The following is a 20,919-nucleotide window of genomic DNA, read 5'->3' as shown; positions in this document are numbered from 1 at the left end:
CCACAGGGCTGTACTGAAATTTCAAGTTCAACAGATTTGCAATTGTGGTTTTTGCTTATATTGTAAGATTAAATCACTTATATTTATCAAGTAAAAATGTATTTTTTTAAGTTTTATTAACATAAAAGACTTGTTCAAAAAAGCAACTTTGTTGTTTCTTCCTTTTGCAACTAGTAGTTAGAAAAAATCACCATCTATATCTTTTCTTAGAGTCAAATACTTGTCGTATCTTGAAATAAACTTTTTAATGATAGCAATACTTACCAAAAGTAAGAACCTTCTCTTTCCCATAATATCACTGCTTCTCTACCTTTCTTCCTGGGATTTTTAATTCTACATTGATGTACTTTATGAACTGATTTTTCTTTCATGAATTTCAAGACACTAGTGGCAAATATCTGCATAAGAAACACTTTTAACATTTTACATTAAAAAATTGTACCACATACTTTGGGGACCATATGCCATTGACAGCAACTTCTTTTAAACTACATATCCCCACCAAGAGATATATCAATAAGTACATACATGCATATGTAAAGGAGCATAGAAAATTATAAGATAAATTGTTTAAAACAGTTATCCTTGGGTAGAGGGACTATGAGAAATTACATAATTTTTAATGTTTTGCTTGTTTGTATATTTTTTTCTACAGAACAGGTAATACTTAATAAAGAAAAGTTTGAATATTAAGAGCACTTTAGGTTTATAAAAACATAAAAATATTCCAAGATAGGTATATAATTATGTCCTAATTCTCAGTATAGTTATCTCAGAGAGGAACTTTAAGAAAGTCCATGAAAATATAAATCTCTTTGATAGAATAAATTATTCTATTAATATATCCATTGCATATAAAAACAATGGTACAATCATACGGTATTTGTCTGTTATACACCTGAAACTAGTATTACACTGTATATTAACTACTCAGAATTTTAAAAAAAAAAAACCTAAATAAAAAAAAAAAAAAAACAATGGTGCAATAACACTTACACAGATATCTAAACAGATATAAATACCTAAATACCTTAAAGGAAGTCATTTTTTTCCAAATTTTATATACATCTGTGGATATATTTAAGAATTCAGGTTATATTTAGTTATTTAGGAATAACTAAATAGTTTTTCTCCTAAATTAGACTTCATGTTTTAACAGTAAAACAGCTAATGATTAAGAGATCACAACTATGGTGGGTGAGAAACCAGTATGAAATTATACAGAGAACTCAGTGACCAAAGAACCAGCTCTGCAGAACACTGAAAGCCATCTTTAAGGGTATTTTAAAATTATTTTAGGAATCTGTGCCTGTGTTGAGTAGGCGGAATAATTCTAAATTTAAAACTATCATTGCCAAGAGATCATTTAGAAACCCTGTCAATAAATGAAGAAAAGGAGGTTCTGGAGTTAACTGACTTTGCCAAGAAGACAGTTAACCACAGACCAAGGGCTTGAATCTGGCTCTCTTCCTGACTCTGCTTCTTCCACTACAACTAATTCTCAGTTGTTGGGGAGGCAAAGAGGGGAGGAGCTCAACAAACTGTTTCTATAAGTAAAGTTTTATGGAACACGTTCATTTACTGCTTGTCTTTACAAAGAAAGAATTGAGTAGTTGTGAAAGATACCTTATGATCTACAGCCTAAAATATTTACCATCTGGTTCTTTATAGAAAAAAGTTTGCTGACTCTAAAGATTTTTTATCATAGAATTCAAAAATTTCAGAACATGACCAATAATAACTCATATGATGGGTTGTAACAAATAATAATAAAACCAGAACAACATTAGCAACTACCTTAACCTTCTAAAGGAGAAATTAAGATCTGATTATTTAAACTGAAAGAGAATTCAGATACATTCCTATACTGTAAGACTACTTCTCATCTACATGAATATATTTATAGATCACCGGCTACTTGGGAGAGTGTAGTAGATAAATCTAAGCAAAATAAATTAGAGATGTCAAATGTATGACAGAATATTTTAGAAGAAGTCAAATTTATACACAATTTTCCAGCAGAATATCTAAGGCACAAAGGAGATAAATATATATATATTTATATGTCAAGAACATCTACTCTTTAATCACTTGATTCATTAAACTTTAAGGTTTTAACTTGCTCTTCTCAAAAAGGAAGGCAAACCTGCCTCCAGCTGACCCTGTTAGTAACCGATGCTCACCCACCCACAAAGTCTCACTCAGTGAGACTGAAATACAAAATGCCATTTAAACAAAAGAAATAGACTGCTCAAGGAAAACAAGCACCCCAAATTAAGCTTTTTGTAAGTAACCATTTATTAAATCACTGCTGTCAAGAACCATATTAATGACTTTAATAACCTGTAGAAATTAGTGAATTTAGAAAAAGTATTTTAGGATAAATAATCCCTATCCAGCCTCATTCTTTTAAATACATGAAGAGATATGAGATGGAGTTCAATATGTGCTGCCTTAAATAAATAAGTAAAATCCTTCTTCCAAATCAGACTCTACAAATTCTCCTAAAAAACTAGGTGACATTAGGCAAATCATATATTCTCTCTGAATCTCCATTTATAACATAGGACCACCAACAACAACTCTGTAGATTTTTGTGAGGAACAAAGATAACACACACAGGTGAAAAGTTGAAAGCTTTCCCTTCGATGTCAGAATCAAGACAAGGATGCCCTATCACTGATTCAAGGACTAGAAATAAAAAGAGCAATAAAATCAGCTACAATAAAGTAACAAAGCTAAGATATTTGTAAACATATAACTGAAAAAAAAAGACTAGGATCCTCTACATGTGTGTATGTACATGCACAGATTGATACAAATGAATGAGGAGAAGTAAGCAATCCAGTTGAAAAATAGACAAAAGATCTGAACCAGAACTCCAGAAGAGGAAATCCAAATAGGCAATAAGCATATGAAAAAGGCACTTGCTTCAACAGTAATCAAGAAAACTGACGTTAAAAAATATAATGGGATATCATCACATACCCACCAAACTACAAACAGTAAAATCTCTGACAATACTATACAGTGTAAAGAATGTGGCCTGACCAGAACAGATTTGGTATACAATTTGGAAAACAGTTTAACCTTATCTACTCAAGTTCAAGATACAGGCTGATTAAGACCCAACAATTGCACTTGTAAGTATATCTTAAAGCAATGCATGCTTAGATGCATGAACAGAAGTGTTCACAGCAGCACTGTTTATAATAGCTATATTTTTTTAAGATTTTATTTATTTAGTTGAGAGAGAGAGACAGACAGTCAGCAAGAAAGGGAACACAAACAGGGGAGTGGGAGAGGAAGAAGCAGGCTCCCAGCGGAGGAGCCCGATGAGGGACTCCTTTCTGGAACGCCGGGATCACGCCCTGAGCCAAAGGCAGACGCTTAACGACTGAGCCACCCAGGCACCTCAATCCAAATGTTATTAACAGTCGAATGGATAAATAAAATATAATAGAATACTACAAAACAATTAACTGAATAAACTATAACTAAATACAATATGATTGACCCTTAAAATGTTCACTAAAAAAAGCAAAATACAAAAGAATATTTGTGGTATCATTTCATTTGTATGTTAAAAAAATAGAAAGAAATGAACCACATGTTTAGAAATACATGCAAAGAAGGTAAAACAATTTCTAAAATGCAAAGAAATTTTTTTTCTGGGGAGAAGGGAAGTGATTTTTTAATTGGGAATGGTGTTGGGAGGGGGGCAGCTTCTGTTGGCCATGATCTGTTTCCTGACACAGATAGTGAATACATGGGTGGTCACTTTACACATACGTTGTATATGTACAACTGTACACATAAGTTGTACGCCTGTAAGTTTCTGGCACATAGGAGATCGTTAATAAAGACACTATTACTTTATAATGATGATCTTATTCTGACTACTATTGCTACTATTTTCACTGATCCTACTACTAATTTTTTTTTTTAAAGATTTTTTAATTTATTTATTTGACAGAGATAGAGACAGCCAGCGAGAGAGGGAACACAAGCAGGGGGAGTGGGAGAGGAAGAAGCAGGCTCATAGCAGAGGAGCCTGATGTGGGGCTCGATCCCACAATGCCGGGATCACGCCCTGAGCTGAAGGCAGACGCTCAACCGCTGTGCCACCCAGGCGCCCCCTACTACTAATTTCTTGTCAGCAGATTATACATGCCCCCTTAAAATATCAGCTCAGAGAGAAAATAAAGAAAAATGCCAGTATATGAAAATGTCTACATGCTTATAAAGCTCCTTTATTTGTGCTATTTTCCCTTGCTTCCCCACTGTTACACTTCAAAATGTTTCTTCCTTCTTATATACTCTACACTATCCTGACTACAAAATTTTAATAGTAACTCAAGTTTTTCCCTCTACATGATTATTCTTTCAGCAAGGATCCACCATTAGCAGCAGGAGTCCTAAAACTCTGCAGGTTGAGTAAGAATAACCGATGATAGGTAAACTGATTTTAATAAAACGTAAGTATTGAAAGCAAATAGTATAGGAACCATACTAGATTCTCACTGCTCACACACCCTGAACTGCTCTTCTCTAGCTCTCAACCCAGAGACTCAGTTCCACGTAACTGCTGTAGCCCTTTCCCATAGAAGGCAACAGAAGGCAAGTTATTTACATGCGAGGCTGTGAAACATACGCAGTCACTACATCAAAATGCTCACTATATTTCAGTGGTAAGGTTTTAACTTAAGAGAGAAAATAAATATATGACATTTTAAAAGTGGTTATATCTTGTCAAGTACAACAAAAACTCTTTACTTTGGTATTTCCAATTTTGGCAATAAAAGGTAACATCTACTAGTGATTTTAAAATTCTTTTGTAATGCAACTACAAATTATAAGAAATTTCACTTAAAGTTTACTGATGTATATTGGGGCGCCTGAGTGGCTCAGTCAGTTAAGTGTCTGACTCTTGGTTTCGGCTTAGATGATGATCTCCGGGGCCGTGAGATGGAGCCCCACCTCAGGCTCTGCACTCATCATGGAGTCTGCTTAGGATTCTCTTCCCCTTCTGCCCCTCCCCACTGTGCTCCCTCGCACTCTCTCTAAATCTTTAAAAAAAATAAACAAAAAAAAGCTTATTGATGCATGCTAAAGAGAAAGTTACCAGAGAAGAATTAAAGCTATTTAAGTAACCAGGTTATAACTACCAACTTAATCACTCCTTTCAAAAACTGTAATATTTAACATCTAAATTTAGTTTGATGGAACTTAAGAATTTAATTCAGTAAATTATCATTAAAACAAAGTGATATTCAAAGAAATTAATTTTAATTGAAAATATTTCAAAAAAACATTCCAAAGAATTCTACTTAGCAAAGGTCTTACAGTCTTAGCATTTGCAGTTTACTAATTGTTCTTCACAACCTTGGAATCAAGACACTATGAGATGAAAAACATCAACCAATCAATATACACGTATTTATCCTAAACATCTACTACAAACAAGAAACTGTTAGAAATACAAAGAAACACAGACTTGGTCACCACCTGATTGATGCATAATCTCAGGAAACAACATTTATGCATCTGTGTTAGATAAGAAAATTTATCTAAAAATAAAATCAAACAATAATACAAAGTAGGAAGTAATAATATCAAATGTATAGCAATGTTGCCAGAATTCTGAGGAAGGGAAAGAGTGTTATCTAGTTGAAATATTAGAGGGACTTCATGAAAAAGGTAGAATGAGTAAGCTTTAGGTAAGAGGTGGGGAAAGGAAAGGACATTCTTACAACTCTTTGAAGGTAAAGACTCCTTTAATAAACGACAGAGAAAGAACCAGTACATACTCGCACTGTACACTTGAAATGGATGTACCTTGCATATGTAATTTATGCCTTGATTAGGTTAATTTTAAAAATTTCAACAACTATTAAGGATGTTCCCTTTACTGACAATTCCTTTACCATGGTTCCATACTTTCATGATCAAATACATTCAAAGCCAAGCTGCCATACTTATTCACCCAATGCCTTTTAAAAAGTTAATGTTCTCCCTCTGTCTAGTTTGCTTAGGCATATCTATCTTGCATATCACTGCCAAAATAATCTTGCAAAGAACCTTTCTGAATTAGGTATATCTCTACAAACTTTGGAAAGTTACGCACAGCCTTTCCTCCAAAAAACAATCAACATAGACTTTAAGGTCCTCTTCAATCTACCATGCTGGTCTTATTTTCACTACTCTCTACACATAGATATACATCTTTCTTCAAATACTATTTCTATACATAGGTATTTTTTCTATATAGAGACTATTTTTCTAAATAGACTTTGTCTATTTTCAGTTTCTATACCTGTCCTCAAGGTATTCTCTCCAAATGATATACTCTTGCCTTCCACCTTAATCCTACCTACAACTCAAAATCTACCTCAAATGTTTACTCTTAAGCATCAACTCTTTTCTGAAGTCCCCTTCAGTTATGATCTCTTCATTCTCTAAACTTTCACTGAAATCTGATTATGTATGAAAACTAAAAACATTTTTCTCTATGTCATTAATAAGAGAATACTACTCCTTGGGGAGTTCACATGATCTATACCCATAGATAACTAACTAAAACTTGTATAGGACAATATAGAAGGACATGCTTAGCACACGTACTCATTCAAAAATTACTTAATGAAAGAACGGTTATTCACATATTGCAAATATCCCGAAAGACATTCAAATGTAAGACTATAAAAATAAGACGGTAATCTTAATGGATTTTTTAAAAAATGAATTTTACCTTTTCAGTTGTAAGAGGTTTTGCAGGCTTTTCTGGCTCCTTTTCTTTCTTTTTCTCTTCCTTTTTTTTTTCCTTTTCTTTCTAAAACATAGACCAAAGTTTTGATAAGTTTACTTTGTAAAAAAATATCAGCTCTTAACACATTTTTGTTTTATTAGTTTGAGTCAGTATTTGAGGAAGTGTTCAGTGATGACAATATCCAGTGATACTGAAATATAAAAGTAAACACAGCAAATTCATACTGTCATTGAAATTACATGTTGATAACACAACAGAAAATATCTTCTCTTTAAAAAATTTAAGATAAAGGTGAAACTATCTGAAACTTCTCTGAAATTTTAGAGTTTGTTTTATTTATTTTTTTTTTTAAAGATTTTATTTATTTATTTGACAGAGATAGAGACAGCCAGTGAGAGAGGGAACACAAGTAGGGGGAGTGGGAGAGGAAGAAGCAGGCTCATAGCGGAGGAGCCTGATGTGGGGCTCGATCCAAGAACGCCGGGATCACGCCCTGAGCCGAAGGCAGACGCTTAACCGCTGTGCCACCCAGGCGCCCCTAGAGTTCGTTTTAAACAAATGAGACCTCTACTCAATAAATTCTCACTATATCTTTATATCAGGTTAGGCTTCCTAATAGCAACCATAATGTTGAAATTTGAACAAAAAGAAAAAGTAAACTAACTGCTAAAAGAGAATTCCTTATCACACAGATGAAGACAGATTACAACATGTGAACATGAGGCAAAAAGAGCAAGAACACTTCATGTTTTAAAGTTACCACAAAACATGGAGGCAGCTGGGTGGCTCAGTTGGTTAAGCACCAACTGTTGATTTTGGCTCAGGTCATGATTTCATGGGTCATGTGATCAAGCCCTGTGCTCAGCGGGAAGTCTGCTTGAATATTCTCTCCCTCTGCCCATCCCCCCACTCACACGCTCTCCCTTTCTAATAAATAAATAAATCTTTGAACTACCACAAAACATGCTTAGTCTACTATATAATGTTGTGATTTTTAAAAGGACAAATAGAATAATTTTCTCATAAAACAAATGTTAAGGATATGCCTGGTACCAGAGCAAACTGATTAGTATATTTAATTCAATCCAATCTAGGTAAACTATAATGGTACTATGATCTCCACAATTTGTATTTCCAAGAAGGATAAAACAGGATATAATATTAAAAACTTAGGGCCACAAACATGCCAAAAAGGAAAATGAAATAAAAGATTAAACCATGAGCATTCATAAGACATTTAAGGGCAGGAGATGCCTAGAAACCTAGAAGAGAATCACTAATACAAATGAGTATTAATTAGTACCTTAGTTTACTAGCAGCAAATGGGAAAAGATAAACTGATGAACCTAGGAAAGGCGGAATAATAAACACACAAAACTTAGTCAAAATGCCTATGGGTTTGTTTGTACCTGTGTCTTTAAAAGGGTATTTGACACAACCTCTCTCAACAGTATAATTCTTTTTATTCATAACTGAGAAAAGATAACACTGGCAATTCCTAGGCTACAACATAAGGCATATAATAAAAGTTCCTATGGGCCAGACACTGTGATAATCACCTTATTTTCTAATTTAATTTATACAATAAGTGTCTGAAAAAAATGTCATCATGGTCGTTCTACAAATGAAGAAAAAAAAAAAACAGGAAAGTAAGGCAGAAAGCCACACAGCTCATCAGTGGGAGGACCGAGGGAAGACACAGCCAAATTCTCAAGTCACTTTTCATTGTCATCCAGTGCAGCACTGGTATATTACTATTCTTTCATACAACAACAGTTAATATTTACTGAACCCTTACTATGTGCAAGATAATGTCTTCATTCATTGAATCCTTACAACAACTTTATAGGTAACCTTATCCCATTTACTAAATGAAGAATAAATGACATATGGACCTCTACCTCTGAAACCAATAATACATGCTAATTGAATTTAAATAAAAAGAAATAAAAAAGAAAAATAAAATAAAGCCAAAGTTAGTATAAAAATGAGATAGGCACAAATCCTTTATCTACTATGAAATATTTTCTAGATATTATTAATCAAATTTGGTGAGGAAAGCAATGTGATTAAATATTCTCACTAATATGTTGGGGATGAATTGTTCTATACCCTCAGAGAACTGTTAATTTCTCAAGGAAGGCACTGTCATGAGAGTGGGGAAGAAACTTGTCTTTCTACGCACATATGACATCACCAAAAATGAATTAGATTATTTAGCTGGATTTAGTAAGGACAGCACAATTTGGTGCTCTCAACACTGGAATTTCAGCTGCTAAAATATGGCTGTCATCTAATCTGATTTCAGCAGGGGTATTATGACACAAACTTTGAAGTAACATTAAAAACATGGGCTCTAAATTCAGGTCATACAGTTTGATCCACAGATGACTCCCATCTCTAGAATCAAAAGCTGCTGAAAGATCAGAGTATTGTGAGAACCTAATTTGTTTTAAACTATTTTCTCAGCAAGAACAAAATATGGCTGCGTTTGGTACTATAAAATAGTTCCTGAAACTTGGTTGCTATATATACAAATGATATAGTGAAATAGACCTTCTGTGTAAAAACAAAACAAAACAAACAAAAGTGGAATAAATGCCCAATTTCTATAAGATAGAGAAAAGCACGTATGGGGTTCATTATACTCAAACTATACTTGAGTGATCTGATTAAAGAAATGGTCTTCAAAAAATTTTTATTATGTACTCCCACCTTAAAAAGTTGTGAGCATATATACTCTACCATGCATATATAGTTCTTTAAAAAGTATATATTACACTATTTTATGTACATTATAAAACATATAAAAATAGAAATTTTGAAAGGATAACAAAAAAATCACAAATAGATATCATAAATGAACTACCTTGGGGTTAATCTCTAATATTTAATGCTATAGACATCAGACTTTGGAGACCACTGAATTAGACCAATGCCTTTCTTTTTAAAAACTGAAGTATAATTCATATATATTAATTTCACATATATTAATTACAAAATAATGATTCAGTATTATATAACATTGCAAAATGATCACCATCATTAAGTCTAGTTTCCTCCTGTCACCATATAAAGTTACATAGTGAAATACAGTTCTGTTGCTCTAGTCACCATGCTATACATTACTACCCATAACCAGTTAAGACCAACAGCAAGGAGCTTACTGCCTATGTTTTCTTCTAGTAGTTCTATGATTTCAAATCTTGCATTCAAGTCTTTAATCCATACTGAATTAATTTTTGTATACAGAATAAGACACTGGTTCAGTTTTCCCAAACCATTTACTAAAGAGACTGTCCTTTTTCCACTGTATATTTTTGCCTCCTCTGGCAGCAATTAACTGACCATATATATGTGGGTTTATTTCTGTGCTCTCTATTCTGCTGTATAATATATGGTATTGGTTTTTATGCCAATACCATACTGTTTTTATTACCATACCTTTGTAATATAGTTTGAAATCAAGGAATGTGATGTCTTCAGCTCTGTTTCTCTTTCTCAAGATCACTTTGGCTATTCGGGACCTTTTGTGGTTCTATACAAATTTTAGAAATATTTGTTCTATGTCTGTGAAAAATGTGACTGGGATTTTAATAAGGATTGCACTGAATCTACAAACTGCTTTGGGTAATACAGACATCTTGGCAATATTAATTCTTCCAATCTATGAACATGTAATAATTTCCATATACTTGTGTCTTCTGTTTCATTCATCAGTATCTTGTACTTTCCAGTGTAGAGGTCTTCCACCTCCTTGGTTAAACTTCTTCCTAGGTATTTTATTTTTTTTGATGTGACTGTAAATGAGACTGTTTTCTTAATTTCTCTTTCTAACCATTTGTTGCTACTGTATAGAAAGAACAGATTTTTGTATACTGATTTTGCATCCTGCAACTTTACTGAAGTTGTTTCTTAGTTCTCACAGCTTTTTGGTGGAGTCTTTAGGGTCTCCTATATATAAAATCATGTTGATAATGATTTTACCTCTTCCTTTCTAATTTGGAAGCATTTTTTCTTTTCTTTTTTTTTTTTCGCTTAACTAGTCCAGCTAGAACTTCCAATACTATGATGAATAGAAGTGGTGGAAGTGGGCATCCTTGTCCTCTTCCTGATCTTAGAAGAAAAGCTTTCAGCTTTTCATAATTGAGTATGATGTTAGCTGTGGGGTTTGTCATATATGGCCTTTATTATGCTGAAATACATTTCTTCATTCCTGTTTTGATGAGAGTTTTTGTCATAAACGGATTTTGAATTTTGTCAAATGTTTTTTCTGCATCTGTTGAGATGATTGTGATCTTTATCCTTAATTTGTTAAAACTGCAGATCATGCTGATTGATTTGCAAATGTTTAACCATCCTCACATCCCTTCAATAAATCCTATTTGATCATGGTGTATCACCTTTTTAATGCATTGCTGAATTCAGTTTGCTAACAGTCTGTTGACGATCCTTTCATCTATGTTCATCAGGGATGGAATGTTCTGTACATATCTATTAAATATATCTGGTCTAATGTGTCATCTAAGGTCAAGGTTAAAAATTTTCTGTCTGGATGATTTATCCACTGATAGAAGTGAGATATTAACATCCACTACTATTATTGTATTGCTGTTAATTTGTACCTTTAGGTCTGTTAATATCTGTTTTATATACTTAGGTGCTCCTGTGTTGCATGCATAAATATTTACAAATGTTGTATCTTCTTGCTAGACTGCTTCATTTATCATTATGTAATGCTTTGTCTTTTATTGGTCTGTCTTTTAAAGTCTATTTCATCTGGGTATAGCTACCCCAGCTTTCTTTTGGCTTCCATTTGTATGAAACATCTTTTTATGTCTGCATGTCCTTACATCTGAAGTGAATCTCTTGTAGGCAGCATATAGATAGACCTTGTTTGTTTCATTCATTCAGCTACCCTACATCTTTTGATTGGAACATTTAGTCTATTTACATTTAAACTAATTATTGGTAGGCATGTTCTTACTGCCATTTTGTTAACTATTTTCTGGCTGTTTTAGCAATTCTCTGTTCCTTTCTTCTTCTCTTGCTCTCCTCCCTTGTGGTTTGACGGCTTTTTTTTAGTGTTATGCTTGGATTCGTTTCTATTTTTTGTCTACCTATTATAGGTTTTTGATTTGTGGTTACCACTGGGTTCATATATAATAATCTTACATGTATAGCAGTCTATATTACACATTGATGGTCACATACATGTGAACATATTCTAGAAGCACTAAAATTTTACTCCTGCCTCCATATTTTATGTATATTATGTTATCTTTTTATTCTGTGTATCCCCTGGCTAATTTTTGTAGACACAATTGATTTAATCCTTTTGCATTTTAATCTCAATACTACCTTTATGGTATGTTTGCTTTTATCTGTGAAATTTTTTCCTTTCATAATTTTCTTCTAGTTATGGCCTTTCCACTTGATATCCCTCCCACTTGTGCATTACTGCGCTGGGGGTTCATTTCCTAATCTGACCATGTCTCTGCCCCTCCTATTCTTCTTGACATCACTTTTTAAAATATCTTTAGTTGTATAAGAGCTGTTCTGCTAGTCTTCAGGTCTTTCTCAGAGAGTTGCTTTATATGTGGTGCCAGCCTTGGTGTATCCATGTGAGGTGAGCTCAGGATCTTCCTACCCCACCATCTTCCCATGAGCCTACCTTTAGCTTTTAACATTTTAATCATAATGTATTTTGGGATGGATCTCTTTGGGTTCACCTTTTATTTGGAACTCTCTGGGCTTCCTGGATCTGTATGGCTGTTTCCCTCCCCAGGTTAGGGAAGTTTTCAGCCATTATTTCTTCAAATAAGTTTTTGACCCTTCTGCTCTCCTCCTTCTGCAGCTCCTATAACGTGACTGTCATTCACCTGTGAATGTTACTGATGTTGTCCCATAGGTCCCGTAAGTTATCTTTGCTTAAAAACCCCTTTTTTTTTTCTTTCCCAGCTGTTTGGGTTAGTTCCACTGCCCTGTCTGTCAGGTCACTGATCTGTTCTTCTGCTTCATCTTGTCTGTTGTTGATTCTCTCTAGCATATTTTTCTAGTTCAGTTATTATATTTTTCAGCTCTGTGACTTCCATTTGGTATTTTCGTATATTTTCCATCTCTGTTGAAATTGTCTTCATCCGTTCTTCTCTCAAGATCAGTGAGCATCTTTACGACTATTACTTTGAATTCTTTATCAGGTAAATTACTTATCTCCATTAAGGTTTTTTCCTCTAGAATTTTATCTTATTCTTTCATTTGGAACATATTTCTCTTTCCTCATTTTGCCTAGTTCTCTGTTTGTTTCTGTGTATTAGGCAAAATAGTGATCTCTCCCAGTATTGAAGGAATGGCCATAAGAAGACTGAGTTTGTTCCAGTCGGCTGTCTGTGTAGTGCCCAGTGGGTGGCAGCTTACCACAACTGTCTCTAACTGTTTCAGTCCCATGAGGTCCAGAAATGCAAGGCCCACAATCCACCAGAGCCAGACATACAAGCCCTACGTGAAATACATGCATTTCCTGGCTTTAGCAAGGTCAGAGGGGGACACCAGCCCAGGAAGAGTTTGGCAGTGTGGGACTATAAAGCTGCGGAGAAGCAAGGTAAGCAGTACTAGTAAGGCAGAAGTGTGCAAAAATGGTGCCTCCTAGCACCTGTCTTCTGAGAGAGATTCAAGTGACCCCTGTCCCTCTGGCAGACACTTTAAACTTAGGCAATTAACCTCCTTCATATATGGTCTAAGAGCTTTTCAACTTGCTCCTTTTATACTAGGTTCCAGGACAAGTGAGTCACTGTTCATGTGCTCTTTAAGAGTAGAGTCTTACTTTCCTACAGCTTTTTGGGTATCCTTGACATGAAACTCATTGATTTCCAAAGCCAGGTGTTTTGGGGGCTCATCTCTCCAGTGCAGGTCCCAAGGGCTGGGGTGCCTGGTGTGGCCTGTACCTCAGAGATATGCTCCATATTTGTGAGATCACTCCTGCGGGTGAATCACAGAACCACGGATGGATTTTTGGTGAGTCTCTGCTCACCTATCTATCTCAATGTGGCCTTTTTGTCCTTTGTTGTGAAGGAGCTGTTCAACTAGTTTTTACATCTTTTGTAGAGAAAACTGTTCTATGTGTAGCTGTAGATTTGGTTTGTCCATGGGAGAAGGGGAGCTCTGGGTCTTCCTATGCCACCATCTTGAATCACCAACGTCCACTTCTTTCTAAGACTTGTAGGCAGGAATCACACAGTACAAGAGTGTGTTAAGGGTTTCCACCCTTTTTCTCACATGAAAGCATAGTTCCAGGGCAAATTTTGAAAAGGAAAAATTTGCCTTTGACATTCTTCCACTTTCTCATGGTAACATCCACACTCCTCCCACTTCTTCCCTGGGCCTGTGTGTTGACCTAAGATACCTACAACATTCCAACCATGTACTTCATGCTCCAAAACACGTCCCTTACAGACTCCTCATGAACACCCTTTGCTCTGTTAACTCCTAAGTTCAATGTATCCAGCTTTTCATTCTCATGACACTCCTCTTATCACTCAACACACTTTCCCTGGGCTGCCTTGCAATTTCAATCCTTCTGTCAATCCCTCTCTCTCTCTCTAACTACCCCCCACTACCTCCAGCCTGGATCTGTCCTCTGGACTATACACTTGTATATCCAACCACCTATGAGATACCTGCATGTCCCACAGTCATATCCAACTTTTAATTCATCCCTCCCTGCCTTCCTTTGTTCTCCTCAAACCTGTTCCTCACCCTCAGCTTGTTATCCTTTTCTCCCTGGACAGCACCATCATGTACTGAGATGCTCAAGCCGGAAACTGGAAGTAATCAAGGCTTCCCAACCCACTGTCACAATGCACTGATTACTAAATCCCACAGATTCAGTCTTCTCAAAATCTTTGAAAACTACACTCTCCTTTTTATTCTCTCTGCCTCCATTTTAGCAACTGCTCCCATCATTTTATTCATAGATTAAAGCAACAGGTTCTCAAGCTTTTCCCACACCCATCAGCACATCATTTATTCTCCACAGAGACAGTAAGCCATGTGATGACAAGAAAATCAGATCCTGTTACCCTTCTTACCCTTAAAAACTCATCACTAAAGTACCAGAGCCTTCAGAGTAAAGACCAAAATCCTTCAGAAGGCTCAGAAGTAGGCTGTTCTCTAACTTCTCTCCCTATCCTATGCATTTCTAGTCATGCCATCCACTTGCAAATACCCAAACAATCCACTTTGTCCACAGTTTTTTTTTTCACAAGATGCTTTCTCTACTTAGAATACATCCTAATCCTTATAGCTAATATTTATTAAGAATTTAAGATATATTGGGGTGCCTGGGTGGCTCAGTTGGTTAAGTGTCTGACTCTTGATTTCTGCCAAGGTCACGACCTCAGTCAGGGACATGAGATCGAGCCCCATATTGGGCTCTGCTTGGGATTCTCTCTCTCTCCCCCTCCCTCTGCCCCTCTCCCACCCTCCACTCATGAGTGCACTCTCTAAAAAAGTATCAGAAGCATGCCTCCTATATTAAATAGCAGCACAATGAGTAAATGTCAATCACAGCACAGACTGTATTGCATTAGAAACCTCTGTAAAGTTATATGTTTTCCTCCATTAGGAATCACTCATTCACTCTAATTACCCCTACCAGAAACACATTCTAATGACTGATGAGTCTATATTCATAAATCTTTATTATATATTACTGTATCTGTAGGATTGCTACTATTACTTGACATTAATTTTCTTCAAATGCTTCTAACAATAGAATCTTCTAAAGAAAACATTTTCAGTCAGACTCTTCTAATAGATCAAAGAGTTCAATAGCAACTATAAAACAATTTCTGTAAGTATAAAGTAGTAAGGGAAACAACAGAAAATTGCTTCTTAAATGTTACGATATATCTATAGTACCAATAAATTCATTTTCTGAAACTAAACAGATCAAAGCCCTTTAATCCTACTTGCAGCATAGGAAAATATTTTAAAAATCGCTGTATTTAATATATTTAATATTGGAGACCATTCAAATATAAACAACTATTACACCACTCCCAAATTCGGCACATTGTAAGAGAAGTTCATTTACCATTGAACACTACATTATGTAGCTGGCTAGAAAACTACCATACCTCCAATTTGTTTTTCTCAACAGCAGCTTGTAGAGAAGGAGAGGATACCAAAGGCTGAAGAGGAGCATCAGAGGAAGAAATCTGTGGAATGCAGATGAAAAGTCAGAAGAACAAAGAGAAAAGAAGGAAATCAGAATTGAAAGGCACAAGAAAAAAACAAAACCCATACATTTCTGAGATACAAAAGCACTTAGAGTATGTTATTTTAAAAAAATAATAAATGTATCAAGTGGCGAGTACTGCTTTTTAAAATTCCCACAAGCAATTTCTAAAAATACAAGTATTTATTACATAATAGTGTGTGACTTAGAATTCACTATATGAAATTTAAAATGTACTCAGGTAAGTTCATACCAAAAGTATTTGAAAAATAAGCTTCTCATACGGTAAATTTTACTCAATGTTACTACTGAAATACTAGTGCTCTAAAGCATGAAGACACATTGTTTCAAGTAGCAGGAGAGCACAAATGAATTTTTGTTTTTACTTGTATTAACTACTTTAAGAATGGAAAACAAAACAGTGCTGAAATAGTAAAAGTTAATTAAGTTTTAATCAGCTGTTTAAGAAAGACAAAAAAAGTCTGGGACAATAAAGAGTGGGTTAATGCAATACAACAGCTGAGCACAAGGACTTAACAAAAAGCAATTTATACACTTCCTTAAGATCAGTATGTACAAACACCATTTCCTGTGCTGTATTTTGCTGAATTACCCCAAAGCATTATGAGACAGTTATATATGCAGCAGAGGCAATTTATATATGAAAATGGATTTCATCTAAAAGCCTTTTCACACATCTTCCTACCCAATTTCTACATGCATAGTTGATCACTTTAATGGAAGCATTATCTTCCTGCTCTCTTTACTGCCAAAATATAATTGAAATATGTTTACAAAATGCACAGTAGATCTTTAGAGCCATAAAACTCACATCTGTATATACTGCCCTATCATATCAATAGTGCCTCTAAGGAATTGTTTAAAATAAAAGGTGCTGTTATACAAAGGTCATTATGTAATGTCAAAATAACACTGGGAGGTTAAGTCCTCATTCAATCTGCTTGTTATTAAGTCAGTTATGGTTGTAATTCTTGAATCAGAATCCAAAACCATAAACTTTAGGGTTTTTTTTTTTAGCTTGAACACTGCTTGTTGGCTCTGTTATAATTGTGCAAATTAGCCATTTATTGACTACTGATGGAAATTACACATGGAAGAAAAGATTTTAAAAGAAAAACTGCAACTTAAACCCTGGCTTCAAAGTTGCTTTATCCTACTGGACATTTACTTGCCACTCTATGTAGAAAATAAGAGATAAAAAAGCACACAAATTCACTTAAGATGATAACCTGTAACATAAAGACCTCTTTGCCCAAACTCATGTTAATAGCTGAACATAAAATATAAATGAGAAATGGGTATATCAAGCACGTCAAGGGTTACTAATTCATGATAGTTCATTGTAAAAGTGTTCACCTTGTGACTGATTTGGACACTTTCATTTATTTATTTTTTTTAAGATTTTATTTATTTATTTGACAGAGAGAGAGAGACAGCCAGCGAGAGAGGGAACACAAGCAGGGGGAGTGGGAGAGAAGCAGGCTTCCCAGTGGAGCAGGGAGCCTGATGCCGGAGCTCGATCCCAGGACCCCAGGATCATGCCCTGGGCTGAAGGCAGACACTTAACGACTGAGCCACCCAGGCGCCCCTGATTTGGACACTTTTAAAACTCAGACGCAGTAATATAAAATTATTTAATAAATAATAGTAATTTCACAAAGCATTTTAATGCTCCCTTCCAAAAAAGTGTTAATACTATGTTTCAGCTAGAAAGAAATAGAGGGCTTTTCAGTAGGAAAGGCACTTGAAAAATCAATGGACAAATCAATAGGTGAACAATTAAACAAATTGTTGTATACCCATAAAATGAACTATTAAGTGCCAGTACAGAAGGAATTGCCTTAATAGTACTCACAAAAATAGGGATGAATTTCAGAAATATGCCAAAAGGAAGAAGTAAGACATCAAAGAGTACAGAGGCACAAAGGAACCTTTTGGAGCAAAGGAAAGATTCTATATGACCTCTGTGGTAGCTACACAGGGTTAGACTTTTTTTCAATGAACTGTGGGTGGGGGTTGGGGGGCGGATATTAAGGAGCACTTGTTGTGATGAGCACTGAGCGTTGTATGTACATGATCAATCACTGAATTCTACTTCTAAAACCAATATTGCACTATGTTGACTAACCAGAATTTAAATAAAAATTTAAGGAAAAAAAAGGTCAATGAAATATACCTTAAATTGTCTACCTTTTATTGCATATAAATTTTATCTTCAATAAATTTCATTTTAAAAAAGTCAATGAGCAGGGTAAGATACATTATATGAGCAAGGAATGAGGAAATAGAGGTCAACATATTGACAATCAGAAGCAAGAAACACCACAGAACAGAGAACATAGATGAGAGAGAACAACAACAACAACAACAACAACAAAAAAAAAAACAGAAGAGAAGAGAAGAAAAAAAAATACAGAGGCAAGAAAAACTAGGTGATCTTGAGGGTTTTTTCTAAATATCTCAAAACCACTTCTCAGCATCTTCCCCACTAAGCATCCTAAGTAATAGGAAATCACCATCATCTGTCACCTGGATTAATCCTTTGGCCTCCTTGCCCCAAGTCTTGCTCTTCTCCAAACTATGACATTCTCAAATGCAAACCTGATCACTGGATATACCTAGTTAGAAGCTTTAAATAGTTCATATATATTATATAAGGACAGAGTCCAAACTCCCTAACCAGGGCACAAGCGTCATCTACTTTATCTCCCTACCCTTTCTTACCCTGCTAAACTACTGTCTAGCCATATAAAACTCCCCCTGGTTCCAGCTTTCTAGTCTGCTTCTCTCTCTCTTTTTTTAAATTTTTTATTGTTATGTTAGTCACCATACAGTACATCATTAGTTTTTGATGTAGTGTTCTAGTCTGCTTCTCTTGCTTCTGTCTTTGCTCCTGCTCTTTCCTCTGCTTTAAATACCACACTTCTATTAGTTCTTACCCATCCTTTAATTTTAAGTTGACACTGCCTCTTCCAGGAAGTACTCCTTCATCACTCCAGTCGGAATTAAGTGGCCATTTGAGATATTCCCAGAGCACTTTCTATAATATGTCCCTACTGCAGAAGTTATCACATGCCATCTTGTAAGGATCCAATTACTTATCAGTATTCTTTGTTAAGCTGACTTAAATTCTCTAAGACAGACACTTTCTATTCTGTTCAGTATCTTTAGCACTTGGCACTCAACAAGTCTCAATAAATACTTCTGAATGTTACAGGAAAATAAAAAAGGAGGAAAGAAGCATCTCAGAGGAAGAACCAAAAGGAGGCTCAATCTCAGCAGTTATCTTTGTCCTTGTAACTTCACTGCCTGCTAATATACTTTTCTGGAAACTCATGTAAGTTATCTACATTTACTATCAAATTCAGAATTTATTTTGTAACTACACGTTAACACTACTTCACGGGATTCTAGTACTTCTATAGAGAGACAGCAGACAAGACTGTAATCTTAGAAAATTTCACTGGAAATTGGTGGTGTCAGTAAATTCAGCTGTTATGATTAAATGTCCCTCTATTCCCTACTGTTCTCCTGCCAAACCCCTCCGTCCATGAGAGAATGCACAGTGGGAACCCAGTAAAGATATCCTTTAGGAATAAATGAGTTACAGTCCTTTCAATTATTCTTAAGCCCAGAGGTTCCTCTTTATGCCACCATCAAAGTAACCTACATGTGAAGAAACTCCTACAGCAATACAACTACGTAAACTCCTGCAAAAGAAAAACCGATCAGGCAAAACAGGTTTCCAATTCCTGCCTATCAGGATATGGTGAGTAAACACATTTTGAAATGCTATTATTATAAAAATATTAGTATGATTATTTGAAGGCCATAAAGCAAAATGTTTCTCTTTTCAAGAAAAGATCACATTATTTTCTTGATGAATTTTTTTCCACTACCACCCTTTCCAACAAAATAATGCTATAATAATAAAATCTGGTCTTCTAAAACACTGAAAAACATAAGACCACTAAAAAAAGGCCTTATGGATTAATTACTAGGAATACATTGCTTCAAACCCATTTTAGAAACTCTTGGATATGTTTTCTAAGTGGAGATTTTATCATAACAATTCTCAAACGGCTGTCTCATGAGCTTCCAATAAATTGCAAAGCTCAGGTTTTTCAGGAGTCCAGAAATCATCTTAAAAATATGATTTCCAGGGGCACCTGTGTGGCGCAGTCGGTTAAGCATCTGCCTTAGGCTCAGGTCATGATCCTGGAGTCCCAGGTTCAAGCCATCAGGCTCCCTGCTCAGTGGGGAGTCTGCTTTTCCTCTGGCCCTCACCCTGCTTGTGTGCTTTCTCGCACTCACGCACCTGCACTCTAATAAAATCTTTAAAAAAATGATTTTCAATGTCAATGTAATTGACACAAAAGCTGAAAATACATTTACTGAACTAATAAATGTATCGTACAAAAGACAACATCAATTAAACACATCAGTATGAGGCTTAAAAGACTTTAATCAACTTAACTAAGTAACCACAGCCACCAAATATGTAGAAGCAGCCTAAATTTTGGTATACTAACTTAAAATCTTTGCATAGGCCACTAAGAAATGTGAAATCTGGAAAACTTTCAAACTGTAAGTTCTTTAATTGCCACATCAAGTCACTGGCAGACCATAATTAAAAGGCTGACTAAAGTGTGGATGGATGAATCAAACAACTCAAGTCAAAATTGTGCCAGTGATCTAAAGTCTTATAGTTAAGTGTGAGTATTCACATTTTTTTTTTTTTAAAGATTTTATTTATTTATTCGACAGAGATAGAGACAGCCAGTGAGAGAGGGAACACAAGCAGGGGGAGTGGGAGAGGAAGAAGCAGGCTCATACCGGAAGAGCCTGATGTGGGGCTCGATCCCATAACGCCAGGATCACACGCTGAGCT

General features: G+C 35.2%; 1 protein-coding gene across 2 annotated transcripts in view; it reads right to left on the bottom strand.

Annotated features, from left to right (window-relative positions):
* SMAP1 (small ArfGAP 1) overlaps positions 1-20,919 on the bottom strand; it is a 159,100-nt gene that overhangs the window by 66,947 nt on the left and 71,234 nt on the right. The window contains exons 5-6 of one of the 2 annotated variants that reach the window (XM_026507104.4): positions 15,907-15,987; positions 6,752-6,832 (exon numbers count right to left, since the gene is read on the bottom strand). In XM_026507104.4, coding sequence (XP_026362889.1) covers positions 6,752-6,832; positions 15,907-15,987 — 162 coding nt within the window. The remainder of the gene's footprint in view (positions 1-6,751; positions 6,833-15,906; positions 15,988-20,919) is intronic. The other variant, XM_026507105.4, reaches the window with a different exon arrangement.

The sequence above is a fragment of the Ursus arctos genome, unplaced genomic scaffold (assembly GCF_023065955.2).
Source record: "Ursus arctos isolate Adak ecotype North America unplaced genomic scaffold, UrsArc2.0 scaffold_29, whole genome shotgun sequence".
Classification (NCBI taxonomy): Eukaryota; Metazoa; Chordata; class Mammalia; order Carnivora; family Ursidae; genus Ursus; species Ursus arctos.
Note: the sequence above shows the minus strand (reverse complement) of the source record. Positions and strands in the feature narration are given on the sequence as shown.